Genomic DNA, 19,183 nt, shown 5'->3' with positions numbered 1-19,183 from the left:
TCCAGGTGCCAAGCCACAGGTTACCCACAACTTCCGTCTGACTTAGCTGCAAATCTGAGGTTCCTGTGACCTCCTCCTGCTTGAATTCAGTGACTTGCAAGAGCAGCTCACAGAACTCAGGGAGACATTTAGCTACATTCACCAGTTTATTGAAGGCTGTGGTAAAGGCCTTCAGATAAACAGCCAGATGAAGAGGTATATGAGGCGGGTCCTAAGCACAGGAGCTTCTGTCCCTGTGGAATTGGGGTGTGTCAGCCCCCAAGCACGTGGATGTGTTTGCCAACCTAGAACTTCTCTGAACCCCATACTTTTGGTATTTTATGGAGGCTTCCTCACATAGGTATGATCAATTATAGTCTCCATTTCTACACTGACTCCCTTCTCTGGAGGATGGGAGTAGAACTCAAAATCCCAAGCTTTTAATCCTGGTGTAGTCTTTCTAGCGACCAGTTCCCACCCAGGAGCCCAACCAGCGTTGCCTCAATAGGATCAAAGGTGCTCCCAGTGCTCTTGTTGTTCAGTCGCTCAGTCATATCCAACTCTTTGTGACCCCACGAACTGTAGCCCGCAGGCTCCTCTGTCCATGGCATTTTCCCAGGCAAGAGTACTGGAGTGGGTTGCCATTTATCCTCCTCCAGGGGATCTTCCTGACCCAGGAATTGAACCCCTGTCTCCTGAATTGTAGACGGATTCTTTACCACTGAGCCACCAGGGGAGCCCCAGTGCTCTAACCACTTAAGAATTTACAAGGGTTTCAGGAACCCTATTCCAGGAACTGGGAGCAGGGACCAGTATATTTTTTCTGTTATCTCATTAAAGCCCACTAAAACACATGTTTTTAAATTTTTGACATAATTTCTGATGCGTGTAGTATAAGAATTCCTCTATAACTTTCACTGAGAAACCCACATGGTAACGTTTTATTGTAACTGCTCTATTATTCTTTCTCTGTTTTTCCCTTAAACATTTCAGAGTAAGTTGCAGACATGATATCCTTTCAACCCTAAATACTTCATTGCATGTCCTAAAAACAAGGAATTCTCAGTATAATTAACAAAATTGGAAAATATTAATTGCTACAATACTGTTACTTTATGAAACCTTATTCTAATTTCACTAGTTATCCCAATAATATCCTTTATAGCAAAATAAATTCCTACATTATCCATTTTCTTCATGTCTCTTCAAACAATTTCTGTCTTTCATGGTCTTGACAGTTGAGTGAAAACCAGTTGTTTTGTGGACTGTCACACAATTTGATTTTATATTTCCTCTTGATTAGATTTGCATTGTTCATTTTGGGGAGAATATCACAGAAGTGGTGATATGTTCTCAGTGCAGCTTATCAGGAGGCATTTGATGTCAATTCATTCTATTATTGGTATTGTTAACTTCGATAATTTGGTTAATATGGTGTCTGCCAGATTTCTCCACTGTAAAATTACTTTTTTTGTTGTTAATTATTCATTACAAGAATAAATGTAATTTTTTTGTAATTGTAGATCTCTTATTGTGGAATATTCTGAAACTGTGTACATATCCTATGTCTGGTGAGACTTTGACTTGAGTTTTATTGTCCCCACCAGTTGTTATTGTAGTGAGTGCCAAGTGATGATTCTTCTAATTTAATTGGTATTCTCCTGTAAGGACAAGCTTTTCATTTTACCCACATATTTATTTATATCAATATGAAATCATGAATTCTTAAGTTAATCAGTGGGTTATAATCAGTTACCATTGTGTGTTTTGATGTTTTAATTGTTCTAGGTTTGGCCAGTGGAAAAGCTCCATCACACTGGCTTCTGTGTCCTTCCAACATGTCTGTCAAGACATGGGTGCCAGATATGGTCACTGCTACTGGGATGTCATTGTTTCTAGACCCAGTTATGGACTGAGCTATGAAATATACGTACATACAGGCTTGTACGTACAAGCCACGCATATACAGGCTTCCCAGGTAGCACAGTGATAAAGAATCCACCTGCCAGTGTAGGAGACATGAGACGCAGGTTCCATCTCTGGGTCTCGAAGATCTCCTGAATGAGGAAATGGCAACCCACTCCAGTATTCTTGCCTGGAAAATCCCATGGACAGAGGAGCCTGGTGGTCTACAGTCCATGGGGTCATAGAGTTGGACTCGACTGAGCATGCACACATGTGTGTATATATTGTACATATGTTTGTATATGATTCCCCCAAACAACATGCACACATGTAACACGTCTGTAACACTGTCACCCGTATAAACCTGTGGTGGCTCCCAGATACACTGAGGCAGAAAAATTGTTTTAGAAGCACTGACCTAATACATAACTGTTTGCTAAATGTGGGTGAACATTCTAGAATGTCTCATCTGCTATTTTCTATTACTTTTTCTAATTCAGTTCATAGATTGAAATCAGAACCAATTTTATGTGGTTTTAATGCAACTTAAGTCACAGTGGAACTTAAAGACAACCAGATCCTTACGGTGATGTGTTCAAATGGTTTTAAATGTCTGACTGACATACTTCCCGTCTAGGTCTGTGCGAGTAACAGGCTGATCTCTACTCTGGAGAATCTGTATGAGAGGAAGCTCTTGGCACGTTTTGTCATTGATGAAGCGCACTGTGTGAGTCAGGTAAGTACCGTTCTCTACATCTTGACATACCAGTAAATACATACCGCCAACAGTATTTAGATTTTGAGTGCCAAGAGAAGAAATATTGATTGAATTATTCTGCTATGTCACTGAAGAATAATGTGGTTCTTAATATGTGTATTAAGTGTATGCTGTATATAAAGAAGATCCGAGTAATCTGAAAAGCAGTAGTGTTTTGTTTTGTTTTTTTTTTCCCCAACTAGTGGGGACATGATTTTCGTCCAGATTACAAAAGAATGAATATTCTTCGCCAGAAGTTCCCTTCTGTTCCAGTGATGGCTCTCACTGCCACGGCCAACCCCCGGGTACAGAAGGACATACTCACTCAGCTGAAGATTCTCAGGCCTCAGGTGTAAGTTGTCAAAAGTTATTCGTTTTAAAACCTGGGGGCCATGGTTCCCCGATTGTTGCACAATAGGATCATTTGTGGAGTCTTCAAAAATCCCAGTGCCTGGGGTGCATGCGTGCTAAGTCACTTCAGTTGTCTCTAACTCTTTGCAACCCTATGGATTGTAGCCTGCCAAGCTCCTCTGTCTGTGGGACTCCCCAGGCAAGAGTACTGGAGTGGGCAGCCGTTTCCATCTCCAAGGTGTATTTCCATCTCTAATGCCAATTACATCAGGATTTGAGGAGCTGGGAGCCAGTATGTATTGTTGTTGTATTTAAAAAAAATTTTTTTTAATTCTCAGGTGATTCCAATGTGCAGGAGAATTTGGGAACCAAGACCCTGGGGCTTTTAGTCAGTCACTGAAATTAAAACTCTCATCCCAGTACCAATTTTGGAAGTAGGGATAAAGTGCATGCCATACTTGTTAAACCTTAGGATGGTCTCAGAAATAAATTAGCTTTTATTTATCCAATTTTGGCTCCTGTGTATTCTAGAACAGGGGACCCCAACCCGGGGTCGCAGACTGCTACTGGACTGTGGCCTGTTAGGAACTAACAGGCTGCACAGCAGGAGGTGAGCCGTGGGCAAACAAGCAAAGCTTCATCTGTATTTACAGCCACTCCCCATCGCTCCCTTTACCTTCTGGGCTCCACCCCCTGTCAGACCAGCGGCAGCATCATAAATGTAATGTGCTTCAATCCTGAAACCATCCCCGCCCCCCAGCTCCTGTGGAAAAATGGTCTTCCAGTCGTCTTTTCTGGCACAGTCCCTGGCGCCAGAAAAGTTGGGTGGGGACTGCTGTCGTAGAGTGTATATAATGAAAGGGACAGATGATACTGCTTTGTCATTTTCCTCTGAAGTCCCAACTATATCCAGGATGTTGAAAGCAGTCCAGAAAGTGTATGTAGCAGCTTTTTTTTTAACTTTGTTTTCATCTCAACAGCAAAGTGCTTCTGCTTGCCACCATTTGACCATAACTGTTCAATAACAAAAACTTCTATAAGAAAATATCCCCAGTATAGGTTGCACTGAGTTGTTTTGTATCTCTGTATGACTTTGTAAAGACAAGTACATTCTCTCACAGGTTCCATTTACTCAGCAAACATTTACTTAAACAGCTGTTGTCTACCAAGGTTAATGTATTTTTTCCTTCTGATTTATTAGTGGGTGCTTTGAGGAATATCTGAGGGAATAATGGCTGCTAATGTATTGGGGTGAATTTTTAAAGCTTGACTCACTTGGAAATAAAGAAAATAAGCTGGCTCTGTAAATATTATGATCAATAAAGACAACAGCAGCATTTTGGTGGATTATCAGAAGAACTCTTTAAGTGCCATATGTGGGGACGGATGTGAAGATGGTATTAGTCACTCAGTCATGTCCGACTCCTTGCAATTCCATGGACTGTAGCCAGCCAGGCTCCACTGTCCTTGAAATTCTCTAGGTAAGAATACTGGAGTGGGTAGCGTTCCCTTCTCCAGGGGATCTTCCCAACCCAAGGATCAAACCTAGGTCTCCTGCATAGCAAGCAGATTCTTCACCATCTGAGCCACGAGAGAAGCCCTAGTGTGAAGGGGTTTGAGATTAAGATAGCTTCAGAGACCTTTTGCAGATTAAACTGGCATTCATAAGCCCAAGAATTTTAGAGTCTTCAGAATTTTGTGCAGGTAATCACAAAAACTGGAATGCAATATTTTAATTTCACTTGCAGAGGAGTGTTTATAAAATTTGGGAGAGAAAAAGATTGTTTCTTCCATAACTGATTTATATTACAACATTTTATATTTAAGATGTCTTATAAGTTTAGGTTCTAGTGAAGAACCCACATGCTGGAAATTTGTTTCTGCAAGTCTTCCACTGGTTTAAAAAATCCCTTTTAAAAATAGGCAGTGTTTGTAGCATTTTTCCATCAATAGATATCAGATGCAATCTACTATTCTTTTAAATCAGTAATATTAATTACCAAACGTCCATAATTAAGAGAAGTGATGCAAATTCAATTCACCTTTTGAATAGCTTTTTGGAAGTATCGAATCTGTGTTCTTTGAGTAAGCATTGCACATACAGGCTCAGAGGTAGACACCTCTAATATGTCCTCCCAAGGATGTGTGGGGGAGATCTTGGAAAAGTCATGGGTTGTACGTTCCCTGAGTCTAGCATGTGGTGCCCTGTGTATACTTGGCACTCGGTAAGAATGAATAAATGAAACGTATGGAAGAATTTTGGTAAATGTGGGTAAAATATGAAAATTTGGGCAGGTCTGTTGACTCCTTTAATATATTTGGTGCTTCTATATTTGGGAGAATTTAAATCCCTGAGTTGAAAGTAAAAGATTTTAACCCCCGGCTGATCCAGGGTATTCAAAGCGGGGACGGCGTCGGCGACCTATTTATTTAAATATTTTATCAAAGATATAAAGAGTAATAGGATGAGGATAGCTCAGTAGGAAAATTCAGTGGAGAAAAGAGGCTGAGTAGCTTGGTTTACGCGGGAGACCAATAAAACTTCAAGACAAGAAATTTGCACCACTTACGTAGGCCGCAGGCGTCCTTCCGTTCTCCCGAAGGAGAGGAGACACTGAGGCCTCCCCGGTCGGATCTTAGAAGCCCAGGCATAATTAGTAAGCATGGCGGGTTCCGCGCTCCAGATGGAGACTCAGCCAGAGTGGGAGAGAGAGCGACATGGGGAGACCAGTCTTTCGAGAAACCGATCCCAATTCTTTATTTTCCATGGTCTACTTTTATACACTGAGATGTTATGCAAAAGTCACGTGGGGTCAGCAGTCCTGACTTTTATCAAAGTCAGGTGCTTCATACAAATGTATACAGAGGTCTTAGGGGTGTTACATCATCTTCTGGCCAGGGGGACCTGCTGACAATTTATGACCCTCTCCTTGTGACAGCGGTCAGTCAACCAGGACACATTTCTCCAGGGGTGATTATTCTTAAAACAGACGCCACCCAAATAAAGTTACATTCCTATAGGGTGAGGGTGTAGTGGGTTTTAGTTAAGGAAAGAATTGACTTAGCCTAAGGTCTAACGTGATTAATATCAAAGGTTAATACTTATTCCTTCTATATATTCATTAATGTGTGTAAGGGCAGGAGATATGGAGACTTAGCAACAAACATTGGCTCAACAAATGAAAAACCCTTCACCAACACAATTTCTAATTAGCCCACTATACTTATAGTTTTCTAACTTCTCTAAAGAACCTGTTTTTAGAGGGTTTAAAGCATCTCGTGCCTCTCACGGTTGGGAGGCTGTGAGCAATCACATGTGGCCCGACGAGCCTGTCAGGCAGGCTAGAGAACCTTCAGAGGAGTTTGTAGGTTAAAACACTCTTGTCACACCCAAGAGTTTTTATTGACTGGAGCTCTAGGTTAACTCCTTCTCCGAAAGAGGTGGTGGGGGACAGCCCCCCGTAAAGTCAGAGGTGTAGGTAAGAGCACAAAGTAGTAAAGTAGGCAGGCTCTGGTTATGGGGGTAGACGCTCGAGGATTTCCAGGGGGACTCCTGAGGCTCTATCCCGCCTTTGTGTATGTCGAGCCTCCTTCCTCATGACCTTTGCCATGGGCGGAGTACCTCACTCTGGCCCCCAACATTAACCAACATTTTCTGTTACTTTTTTTTTTTTATCTTCTTTTCTGTCCATAGACCCCTTGTTTGGATTAAATTTCCCCACTGCTGTGGTGTCGTGGCCCTAGTGAAGACAGGTGCCCCTAGGGTTGAAGCCACGGTCCCTGCTCTTCTCTCCTCCTGCCAGTCTGTGATAACATTCTTTGTCTTTGGGAAATATGAGGATGGAAGTAAAATTGATTGGCTTTATCCCTTTTCTTCAAGGCCTTATAATATGAACCGAGAAAGAAAAATAAGAGTTAGACATTTATGCAGTTAATATAAAAAAGAATACTGTTTCTCTTTCAATTTCCCCATAGAATTTTACCCTAAGGTAATGTATTTTTATGCATGAAGTCTTATTGCTTACTCTGTCATATTTACCTGAAAGAAAAACATGTATATAAATTAATTGTTTTTTTTTTAATTTCCTATAGTAAAATTTTCTTCCTAACTGAAAAAATGAATTATATATAACATTAGTAGTACATGACTGATAGAACAGCTTAAATACATTTTTGAAAATAATTCTTAGGGATAAATTTTGATGGGGAATGTGTAACTTAATGAGCTAGGACTTTTTTCTCAGTACATTTATCTATGGATCAATCAAGTCAGTTCATATTTCTTATTTTTAGAGGTATATTTTATAGCATTGAGAAATGTTGCTCATATAAGCATGTAGATAGGAATGGAAAGCATTTTATTCTACATTAATGCTCAGTTATTTGAATTCCTCCTGATATATATGCCAAAATTATATAATGATCTGTCATTGAAAATTATTTGTAATGATCTCTCAGCTGACATCTCAATTAAGTCCTCCAAATTTTGTGAAAAGGAAAGAATTTGGAACCATTTGGCAAAATAAGTCAGGTCATTATTTATTCACTTTACTTTTTCTGGGAAATATACCTTTAAAAATATGCTTTACCAAACTTTTCTAGTGGCTATTAGATATCCTTGTTACTCTTTTCATTCAAATGATTCCTTTATCCAGGAGTTAGGGAAATCAAAATACTATTAACTTCAGTACATCTTTTCTAGTGTATTTTTGACATGTTTTTATTCTGTGATATGCTTTTAAATAATAGTTTTGTCAGAACTTTATGGCTGCCAATTAGCTCTTTCAAACAATGAGACATGACTACCATGAAACCTAATTGGCAAAGCCAGTTTTCATTGCCAAAACAATTGGCCAAACTAGACTTATTTTCTTATATAAAAAAAAAAAATTCTGACTTTGTTTTTCAACTCACATAAACTACTTAGGACACATGCCCATGATGGTGGCTCGGTTCCAGAAGCAGAGCCGAGCACAAACTGATCCCATTTCCTAACGTCACTTAGCATGGCTAGAGCTTGACACCCTGGACCTAATAATATTTACCATTTCAGTGTCTACACCAGTATTCCCTCGGTGAAGATATTTTGGGATCCAAAGCTTTTTTAAAAAAAATATTGAGACACATTTGACACACCACCGAATTCACCCATTTCAAGGTTAGAATTTACTGGTTTGTTTGTACTTTCACAGGCTGTGTACCCATCCCCCAAATCTAAGTTTAGAACATTTTTATCACCCCAGAAAGAAACCTAGTACTCAGTAGTCACCACCCATTCTCTCCTTCCTGTTTCTGCCCTGCTTCTTTCACTTGTTTTCAGGGTTCATCTATTTTGTAACATATATCAGAATTTCATTCCTTTAAAAAAAAATCATTTATTTTACTGTGCCGGCTCTTAGTTGCAGTATACAGGATCTAGTTCCCCAACCAGGGATTGAACCTAGGCCCCCTGCATTGGGAGCACAGAGTTTTAGTCAGTAAACCACCTGAAATTCCTTCATTCCTTTTTATGGCGTAATAATCTTTTTTGAATAGGCATTTCACATTTATTTATCCACTTATCAACTGATGTGAACTCTAATTAGAGTATCTGTTAATTCCAAACATCCCATTTCCAACAAGCCAAGTAAGATTTGTTATATGTGATGAACTCTTTAAGAGATTTAACTTTTTCATTATAACAAATTGTGTGAATACAGTGGACCCTTGAGCAACATGAATTTGAACACAGGCATAGTAACTTCCCATACATGTTTTTGTGTGTACCTGTGTTTTCAGTTCTCTTGGGTATATCCCCAGAAGTGGAATTGTTGGGTCGTATTGTAACTATTTTTAACCTTTTGAGAGCTTTCCAAAGTGGCTGCACCATTTTTCATTCCCACCAGTGATATAGTGGATTCAACAGCATGTGCTTTTATCTCCCCTTTTTTGACCCAAAACTTTTTTGCTTAATGCATAAAACACCGTTCTGAAATTAAATGTAATGTGTAAAATGTAGGGGAAATCAGTAAGGTCATTCTTGTGTATAATCATTTCAGCATTCCTAGGGAGACTCACAGAGAAGGCGATGGCACCCCACTCCAGTACTCTTGCCTGGAAAATCCCATGGATGGAGGAGCCTGGTGGGCTGCAGTCCATGGGGTCGCTGAGGGTCGGACACGACTGAGCGACTTCACTTTCACTTTTCACTTTCATGCATTGGAGAAGGAAATGGCAACCCACTCCAGTGTTCTTGCCTGGAGAATCCCAGGGATGGGGGAGCCTGGTGGGCTGCCGTCTATGGGGTCGCACAGAGTCGGACACGACTGAAGCGACTTAGCAGCAGCAGCAGCAGCAGCAGCAGGGAGACTCACATGGCATTCCCAGCTTAAGCCCAAATCATACAAGTTTTTAAATTATCTACATCATTTGTATTCCTGGGCAATTCTTTTTATGCCTAAATTTTATCAAGACTGCAGTTTCCTTTGCTGTGGCAGTGATTATAAATAATTAATTGAGAACAATCAGAATAGTCTGTGGGTGTATCAAGTCTCTCATCTACCGTCTTGCCGCAGTCTGCCACACATTCTTCTGCCATCTCAAGCTCTGAAAGATCTCTGAGTGCTTTGTACGTATACATGGTGTCTTAAGAGGAGTGGATTCTCAGTATGGTTTAGCAGTCATCTCACAAGACGCTGTGCATAATGCATCTCATGACAATAGGAATGAAAGCGGCCAATGTCATAAAGTGAGCATCAGCTTCTCTGCCGCCACTTTCCTGTCAGTGTATCTGAAATCAGATCATCCCAATAAAGGCCACAATACTTTTTTCCTGATGTTTACTCTTAACAGAAACGTGTAAAGCACTGAGAGACAGGAAGCCCCACCCGGGGTCTCTGGTACTTAGATTAGAGAAAGTTGTACCTACACCCATACTGCATTTCAGTCGTTTTGTTGGGAGGTTTTTACATCTGGAACAATGCACGTGGTAAGTTTAGAATGGCTGAAAAGTAAAGTTTGTTTTTCAAAAGTGAGAGACAATTGTAAAAGGGAAAAAAAGGGGCAGGAGTATCGAGCAGAAAGGGCTTCCCTAGTCGCTCAGCGATAAAGACTCTGCCTGCCTTGCAGGAGATTTGGGTTCTATCCCTGGGTTGGGAAGATCCCCTGGACAAGGAAATGGTAACCCGCTCCAGTATTCTTGCCTGGAGAATCCCATGGACAGAGGAGCCTGGTGGGCTACAGTCCATGGATTCGAAAAAAGAGTCAGACACAACTTAGCAACTAAACAACGATGAGCAGAAAGTCCTGATTACCAGCATTCTCAGATCCATCTTTTCTTGATTGTTTGTCTTTAATATTTGTTTATATATTTGGCTGTGTCAGGTCTTAGTTGTATCATGCAGGATCTTTTGTTGTGGTGTGCTAGGGCTCAGTAGTTGCAGCTCAGGGGCTTAGTTGCCCCACAGCATGTGGAATCTTAGTGCCCCCACCAGGGACTGAACCCATGTCCCCCGCATTGGAAGGCAAATTCTTAACCACTGGACCACCAGGAAGTCCCTCAGATCCATCTTTTAGGGAAAAATTCATACATGTGAAAACAGGATCTGGAAATTGATTCCTGTAAGATTATCTTCGCTCATGTACCTTGAGAAAATCTTTGTGAACCCCTAGGGGTATACATCAGAGAAGGCAGTGGCACTCCACTCCAATACTCTTGCCTGGAAAATCCCATGGGCGGAGGAGCCTGGTGGGCTGCAGTCCATGGGGTTTCAAAGAGTCGGACACGACTGAGCGACTTCACTTTCACTTTTCACTTTGATGCATTGGAGAAGGAAATGGCAACCCACTCCAGCGTTCTTGCCTGGAGAATCCCAGGGATGGGGGAGCCTGGTGGGCTGCCAACTGTGGGGTCGCACAGAGTCGGACACGACTCAAGTGACTTAGCAGCAGCAGCAGCAAGGGTATGCATACCCCAGATTTAGACCACTGATTTGGAAGAAGTTGAACAGTGGTTTAGAACTCTGAAAAGAGGTCTAAGGTGGGAGTGAAGTTGGAACTCGCAGGTATGATATTTGGATGCTGTTTAAAGCAGTGAGAGTGCAGTCCCTGAAGAGGATAATACAGGGGAAGAAGAAAAGAGCCAAGCGTTTCGGGAGCTGATTCTCCTGTAAGTGGGGAGAAACCCCCCAGGTAGAGGTTTTGGTAAGACTAGCAAACAGCAGACGGTGACAAGAAAAGGTAGGAGAATGAGGTCTGACAGAAGACCAGGCAGATACCAGATGCAGTTGATTTCTGCCGCCTGCTGCGTGGCCATCTTATCTGCATAGCAGTCCCCTCAGGAACATGCCCGCCTCACATGTGAAGCATTCTTTAGTCCTAAAATTAAGTGTGTATCTTGATATCAATGGCAACCAAACCTGGACCCATCTAGCTTGAACTTAGATACAAAAACAGAAAGGCAGTGGTTTTAGTCCCCATCTTTCCTTCCTCTGATCCCTACCCGCTGTGTATAGACCACCTCCTTACCACAGGTTATTGCAGTTCACCATCTTCGTTCCCTTCCATCCACCCAGGCACTGAGATGTCTTCATTCTCTAACTTTAACTCCTTACTTCATGTTCTCACTCCTTCCTGGGGCCATGTTGGAACCTGGCACAGATTCAGGGGCTCCCCAGGGCCAAGGACCCTATAACAATTCCATCATCCTTCTCCAGATTCTCAAAGCTCTGATAAAGCAATTTTGGTAGAATGGTAATGCCAAAAGCCAGCTGGTTGGGGGCACAAGAAGATTCTGAGAAACCTGCCTTTGGAGGGAGAGAACAAAGTGGGACGCTAGCTGCAGTGGAACGTATGATGGGTCAAGAGAAGCTTTTGTTGTTTTCAGGATTGGAAGGTCCAGGTACCTACACAGAGATAAAAGGGAAGAATTCACAGAAGAGACTGGAGCACAAGAAAGGAGATAATGGAGAGGCAGAGCTCACAAAGGAGATAGGGGACGTGGGGGACCAAGAGCGAAAGGCCAGAGGACGAAGAGTGTATCCATCTCAGAGTCAGTCACGCCCCCTCTGAGCACAGAGCAAAGGGCAGTGATCAGGGTCTGCAGACTTCACCTCCTGGGGCCTTGCAGCCAGCTCTCCACTCTTTGTGTGCATGCGTGCCTAGTCACTTCAGTTGTGTCCGACTCTTTGCCACCCCATGGACTGTAGCCAACCAGGCTCTTCTGTCCATGGGATTCTCCAGGCAGGAATACTGAAGTGGGTTGCCACGCCCTCCTCCAGGAGATCTTCCTGACCCCGGGATCGAACCCACGTCCCTTGGCATCCCCTTCATTGGCTGGCAGGTTCTTTGCTACTAGCACCGCCCGGGAAGCCCCCACTCGTCTGTGCACAGTTAGAATTGGGGGATACTGGTAGCCTAAAGTTATGTATGGTTTCTCTATGAATTTCTCATCTTTTACATAATATTTTAACCATCTCTGCTTTTAATCTACCTTGTTTTTGGAACCTGGACTCCTGTCTTTTCTGCATATTTTTTTCTTTGGCCCTCCTTCTGATTGTCATAGTCCCATAGACATACCTTCCTTATCACCATCCTTAATCTTTAACCTAACTTCCAGCTGTGTTTTATTATGTAAGTTGCCAGTAGTTATATTCACTTTAAGACAACTTGATGATTAGGTTTGCATTGTAGAAAACCAGTGCTTAATTTTTTTTATTTTATAATTTTGTTCATTTACTTATTTTGGCTGTGCTGGGTCTTTGTTGCTGTGAGAACTTTCCTCTGATTTCGGGGAGTGGGGGCAGCTCTCTAGTTGTGGTGTGCGGGCTTTTCGTTGCAGTGGCTTCTCGCTGTGGCGCACGGGCGGGCCCTCGGGCGCCTGGGCTTCTGTAGTTGCAGTTTCCGGGCTCTGGAGCACAGGCTCAATAGCTGTGGTGCACGGGCATGGTTGCTCCGAGGCGTGTGGGATCTTCTGGACCAGGGATCAAACCGTGTCTCCTGCATTTGCAGGTAGATTCTTTACCACTGAGCCACCAGGAAAGCCCAATCAGCGTTCAGTTTTTGAAGGTGGCTAAACCTATATTTTCTCATAATAGTGAAATTTTTATGTTTCTGACTTCTTTTAGGTTTAGCATGAGCTTCAACAGACACAATCTAAAATACTACGTGTTACCCAAAAAACCTAAAAAGGTGGCATTTGATTGCTTAGAATGGATCAGAAAGCATCACCCACGTGAGTACAGCCTTGTGATGAACTATGTCTAGAAGTGATGAGTAAATGTCTTTTTAGTACCATGGTTGAATATATAAAATCGCCTATTAAGCATTTCTTTTCTCATCATGGTAGCACTAACTTGCTGTTTATAGCACAGAATATTGCAACTCTCTCAGTTCTGAAAATTAGAAAACCTCATTCGGTTTGCTAGCAATAACCCCTAATAAAAAGCATATTAAATACCGCCTCCTACACACCTGTATTATTCGTGGTTTCAGTCTTTCTTCTGGCTGCTATCAGTGTGTGAATTATGCAACTCTGTTCTAGTGCCTTCTCCCAAGTGTGTCTGCCTTTGAGTCCTGTTAACTAGAATGAGATTCCGAGATTCATGGTAGTTTTCCATGTAACCTCTTAGCTACTTTTCCATGGAGCATTTGTTGTTGTTGCTGTTAAACATCTCTATTTTATTTTTTTTAATTTGTATACAAATTTGTTTCAGTAAATCAGACAATACAGAGATAGATCAAAGAAAAAGTCAGTAATTTCCTTTCCCATACCCCCACCCCCAGCCCCCGCCACCCAGGGAGCTAATATAAATAGCCTTCTGTGTGTACCTGTATCTTTGGCCCTTCCACAGAGAGATGTCTTTTTCTTTACTGCCTTTTATTGTCCGATTTTTAAAAATAACATACATACAAACAGCAGCAAATATAATACAGTGAAGAGAATTTAGAAAGGAAGGGAAGAAAGAATCAAAGGACAGACCTTACCATAGGACAAGTTAAGTTACTCTTACCATTTTGGCTTATTTCCTTCCAGTAATTTTTGTGTGTATTTTTCTTTCCATTAGCCTACTGTATATACAGTGTTTTCTACCCTTTACCTCTTTTAAATCTTAAACATTTTCTCGTGTCTTTTTAAAAACTTAGAAAACACTGAATGATTGCTTATAATTTTCTTTCTTAATTATGTCCTATGTTGGCCCTTAAATTTTTTTTTTTAATCTTAAAAACTATAGGGCCTTCCCTGGTGGTCCAGTGGTTAAGACTGTGCACTTCCACCTGCAGGGGGCCAGGGTTCAGTCCCTGTTTGGGGAACTAAGATCTTGCATGCTGCACAATGTGGCCAAAAATTATAAACAGAACTTGTTAAATAAGTCCTTGGGACACTTTATTTCTTCGATTTGTTTCCCAGAAGGAAACTGAGTCAAAAGGAAGGAGAATTTCTAAGGCTCTTGATACATATCACCATATGCTTTCTACAAAGTCTGTGTAGGAGTGCCTTCCTATTGTATAGCAGTGAGAAACGGAGCCAGGGCGCCTCCAGGTCCATTTGGAGGAACAGGATTGCAAGTCAAATCTTGTCATTTCCAGCACATGTTACTCCTTGCTTGATTTATTCTACCTATGTGATTCTCCTCTGCTGTCAGAAAACTGAAGGTTTGTTTACAGTTCAGACAATTCTGAAGACATCATGTAAGTCATGTCGCCGTTTATGTTACGTGTCCTCATTTCACAAGACTGTCTTGGTTTCTTGGCAGATGACTCAGGGATAATTTACTGCCTCTCCAGGCGAGAATGTGACACAATGGCTGAAACGTTACAGAACGATGGCCTTGCTGCCCTGGCTTATCACGCCGGCCTCAGTGACTCCGCCAGAGACGAAGTGCAGCACAAGTGGATTAATCAGGATGGCTGCCAGGTAACATCTCTTAACATAAAGGAAACAATGCTTTATAGTATATAAGCCACCTTGGGTGGAAAATTGTTTTTACCTTAAATAGTAAACATCAAAAGAAGGCGGATCTAAAAGTAGATCTTTGAGACATCTAAAGTTGCTTTTTCTTTCTTAAATTAAAAAAAAAATTTTCTTATTGGGATGTAATTCGCATACCATAAAATTCTCCCTCCCAGAGTTTACAAGTCAGTGGTTTTTAGTATATTCACAAGGTTGTGCAACCATTACCACTGTCTAATTCCAGAACACTCCATCATCCCAGAAAGAAACCGCATATCCACTAGCCATCACTCCCCACACCCCCCAACCCCCAGTTCACTAATCTATTAACTACTATTAATCTGTCTCCGTAGAGTTTCCTATCCTGGACATTTCATACAAATGGAATCATAGAGTATGCATTCTTCTGTGACAGATTTCTCTTACTTAGCATGTTTTCGAGATTTATCCACATTGTAGTGTGTATCAGTACTTGACTCCTTTTTGTGTCTGGATAATATTCCATTGTATGAGGTACCATATTTCTTATCTGTTCATCAGTTGGAAGGCATCTGGGTTGTATCCACTGTTTAACTCTTATGAATAGTGCTTCTGTGCAAGTTTTTATGTAAACATACGTTCAGTTCTGTTGGGTAAATACCTAGGAGTGGAGGGACTTCCCTGGTGGTATGATGGATAAGAATCCCCTTGCCAGTCCAGGGGACACGGGTTCCATCCCTGGTCTGGGAAGATTGCACATGCCGCGGAGCAACTAAGCCCATGCACCACAACTACTGAACCTGTGCTCTAAGCCCTCAGACTGCAGCTGCTGAAGCCCTCGAGCCTAAACCTGTGCCCCACAACCACAATGAGGAGCCCAAGCCCCACAGCGAAGGACAGCCCCTGCTCGCCACAACTAGAGAAAACCTGAGCACGGCAACAGAGGCCTACACAGCCAAAAGTTAATTAATTTATAAATAAAAAAATACCTAGAAGTAGAACTGCTTAGTCATATGGAAGCTCATTGTTTAACTTTTTAAGGAACTGCCCGTTTTCCAAAGCAATTATAAAGTTAGACATCCCAGCAATGTATGAGGTTCCAATGCCTCTACTTCACCAACACTAATTATTGTCCTTTTTTTAAGCTATATCCATCCTGGTGGATGTAAAGTGGTATCTCATTGTGATTTTACTTGCATCCCCTAATAACTAGTGATGCTGAGCATCTACTTCTGATATGACAGATTTGTCACCCAAGTGGATCAAGAAAGAAGCCGAGAACACTCTAGGCATCCCATATTGTCACTTGGATAGATCCCTCTACATACAAGGATGAATCTGAGAATGACTAAACTTTTTTTTTGGAGCCCATGAAATTTTCAGCTCATAAAAAAAGAAATCATTACCCTGAAGATTCAGAAAGAAAATAACTTTTGAAATTATTTTCTGAGGGAAAATAAAAGGAAGTCTTAGAGGATATCAACTTAATATCCTTAGAAAGATTTAAGAAAACTTGTATGAACTAGAAACAGTTTGCCATAAGAAGATGATATGAAAAGGCTGACATGAAGGGAAAAATAAAAATTCCATGTATGCAAACAAGAAAATGCAAGAAAAAACAAAACAAATAGAATTATATATCAAGACACACACGGTTCAATTCAATGCAGACATTTGAATCAATGATGTAGTGAATAACTTCAGACTGTAAAGGGAAAAAGAAACATACGAAAATTGAAGGAATAAAAAACAAAGAAAGTGTGGGGTTTTTTTTTGCCAAACAGAAAAATGTTTGGCAACAGGGAGTAATATTCAGCCTAAAAATAATAAGTGTACCCAAGAATGAAATCGGGAGAGTTGAGATTGATAGAATAGTCAAATGTATTATAAATAAATACATAATAAATATATAAGAAATTAAGAGTCATCTCAGAATCACTAGGGAAAAACTTAGATAATTCAGAATATTTGTTTGATTTACAAAGTTGAAAGATTTAGGAAGCATCACTACAAACAAAGCTGGTGGAGGTGATGGAATTCCAGTTGAGTTATTTCACATCCTAAAAGATGATACTGTGAAAGTCCTGCACTCAATATGTCAGCAGATTTAGAAAACTCATCAGTGGCCACAGAACTGGAAAATGTCAGTTTTCATTCCAATCCCAAAGAAAGGCAATGCCAAAGAATGCTCAAACTATCGCACAATTGCACTCATCTCACACGCCAGCAAAGTAACGCTCAAAATTCTCCAAGCCAGGCTTCACCAATATGTGAACCGTGAACTTCCAGATGTTCAAGCTGGTTTTAGAAAAGGCAGAGGAACCAGAGATCAAATTGCCAACATCTGCTGGATCATGGAAAAAGCAAGAGAGTTCCAGAAAAACATCTATTTCTGTTTATTGACTATGCCAAAGCCTTTGACTGTGTGGGTCACAATACACTGTGGAAAATTCTGAAAGAGATGGGAATACCAGACCACCTGACCTGCCTCTTGAGAAACCTATATGCAGGTCAGGAAGCAACAGTTAGAACTGGACATGGAACAACAGACTGGTTCCAAATAGGAAAAGGAGTACATCACGGCTGTATATTGTCACCCTGCTTATTTAACTTATATTCAGAGTACATCATGAGAAACGCTGGGCTGGAAGAAGCACAAGCTGGAATCAAGATTGCCGGGAGAAATATCAATCACCTCAGATATGCAGATGATACCACCCTTATGGCAGAAAGTGAAGAGGAACTCAAAAGCCTCTTGATGAAAGTGAAAGAGGAGAGTGAAAAAGCTGGCTTAAAGCTCAACATTCAGAAAACTAAGATCATAGCATCTAGTCCCATCACTTCATGGGAAATAGATGGGGAAACAGTGGAAAGAAACAGTGTCAGACTTTATTGTAGGGGGGCTCCAAAATCACTGCAGGTAATGATTCCAGCCATGAAATTAAAAGACACTTACTGCTTGGAAGGAAAGTTTTGACCAACCTAGATAGCATATTGAAAAGCAGAGACATTACTTTGCCAACAAAGGTCTGTATAGTCAACGCTATGGTTTTTCCAGTAGTCATGTATGGATGTGAGAGTTGGTCTGTGAAGAAAGCTGAGCACTGAAGAATTGATGCTTTTGAACTGTGGTGTTGGAGAAGACTCTTGAGAGTCCCTTGGACTGCAAGGAGATCCAACCAGTCCATTCTGAAGGAGATCAGCCCTGGGATTTCTTTGGAAGGAATAATGCTAAAGCTGGAACTCCAGTACTTCGGCCACCTCATGCGAAGAGTTGACTCATTGGAAAAGACTGATGCTGGGAGGATTGGGGGCAGGAGGAGAAGGGGACGACAGAGGATGAGATGGCTGGATGGCATCACCGACTCGATGGACATGAGTTTGGGTAGACTCTGGGAGTTGGTGATGGACAGGGAGGCCTGGAGTGCTGCGGTTCATGGGGTCACAGAGTCGGACACGACTGGGCGACTGAACTGAACTGAAGAAATTGTATTCGTTAAGATAAAGAAATAGGTTACTCTACAAAGAATGAGAAACAGATTTGCCTGAGGCACTGTCACTAAATTAAAAAAACAGAACCAGACTATCTCTAGAAGGCTGGGACTGAGGGGCTTCATGCTCAGCTTATTGTTATTTATGTTGAAAACAATGGAACGGCTTTCTCAGATATTTAGAAGTTCAGAAAATACTGGTTTGTCTTCACAGACATAACTATAGATGGCATTCTTTCCGAATTAATATTTAACTAATAAAAATTGCAGTTTTTTTTTCCTTTGATGAACTTTTTTGAAAGTTTGCCTGGATGAACATTCAAGTGAAAATAACCAAAAGAATTTGGCAAGAAAATGATAACTCATGAACACTGCCTTTGCAATACATTATAGATCAATGAAACATAAATCCAAAAATAGACTAGAAACATGTAAAAACAGTATATGATAAGGAAGGCATTTAAAATTAATTTGGGAGCTTCCCTGTTGGCTCAGTGGTAAAGAATCCGCCTGCCAGTGTAGAAGACATGGGTGGTCTCGGAAGATCGCACGTGCCATGGAGCAGCTAAGCCAGTGTATCACAGCTACTGAGCTCCTGTGCTGCAGCTACTGAAGCCTGCATGCCCTAGAGCCCATGCTCTGCGGCAAGAGAAGTCACCACAATGAGAAGCCTGTGCACCGCAACAGGGGAGTAGCTCTCCTCTCCACCGCTAAAGAAAAGCCCGCACAGCAGCACAGACCCAGGATAGTCAAAAGTAAATAAATTAATTAAAATTTAAAATTAATTGAGAA

General features: G+C 41.4%; 1 protein-coding gene across 2 annotated transcripts in view; it reads left to right on the top strand.

Moving 5' to 3' along the window:
• Positions 1-19,183, top strand: part of BLM (BLM RecQ like helicase) — a 92,605-nt gene that overhangs the window by 42,303 nt on the left and 31,119 nt on the right. For both annotated transcript variants that reach the window (XM_070775159.1, XM_019983900.2), the window contains exons 11-14: positions 2,522-2,620; positions 2,845-2,993; positions 13,096-13,202; positions 14,725-14,885. In XM_070775159.1, the coding sequence (XP_070631260.1) occupies positions 2,522-2,620; positions 2,845-2,993; positions 13,096-13,202; positions 14,725-14,885 (516 nt within the window). The remainder of the gene's footprint in view (positions 1-2,521; positions 2,621-2,844; positions 2,994-13,095; positions 13,203-14,724; positions 14,886-19,183) is intronic.

Source organism: Bos indicus, chromosome 21 (genome assembly GCF_029378745.1).
Source record: "Bos indicus isolate NIAB-ARS_2022 breed Sahiwal x Tharparkar chromosome 21, NIAB-ARS_B.indTharparkar_mat_pri_1.0, whole genome shotgun sequence".
Taxonomy (NCBI): domain Eukaryota; kingdom Metazoa; phylum Chordata; class Mammalia; order Artiodactyla; family Bovidae; genus Bos; species Bos indicus.
This window is presented reverse-complemented; position numbering and strand designations above follow the sequence as displayed.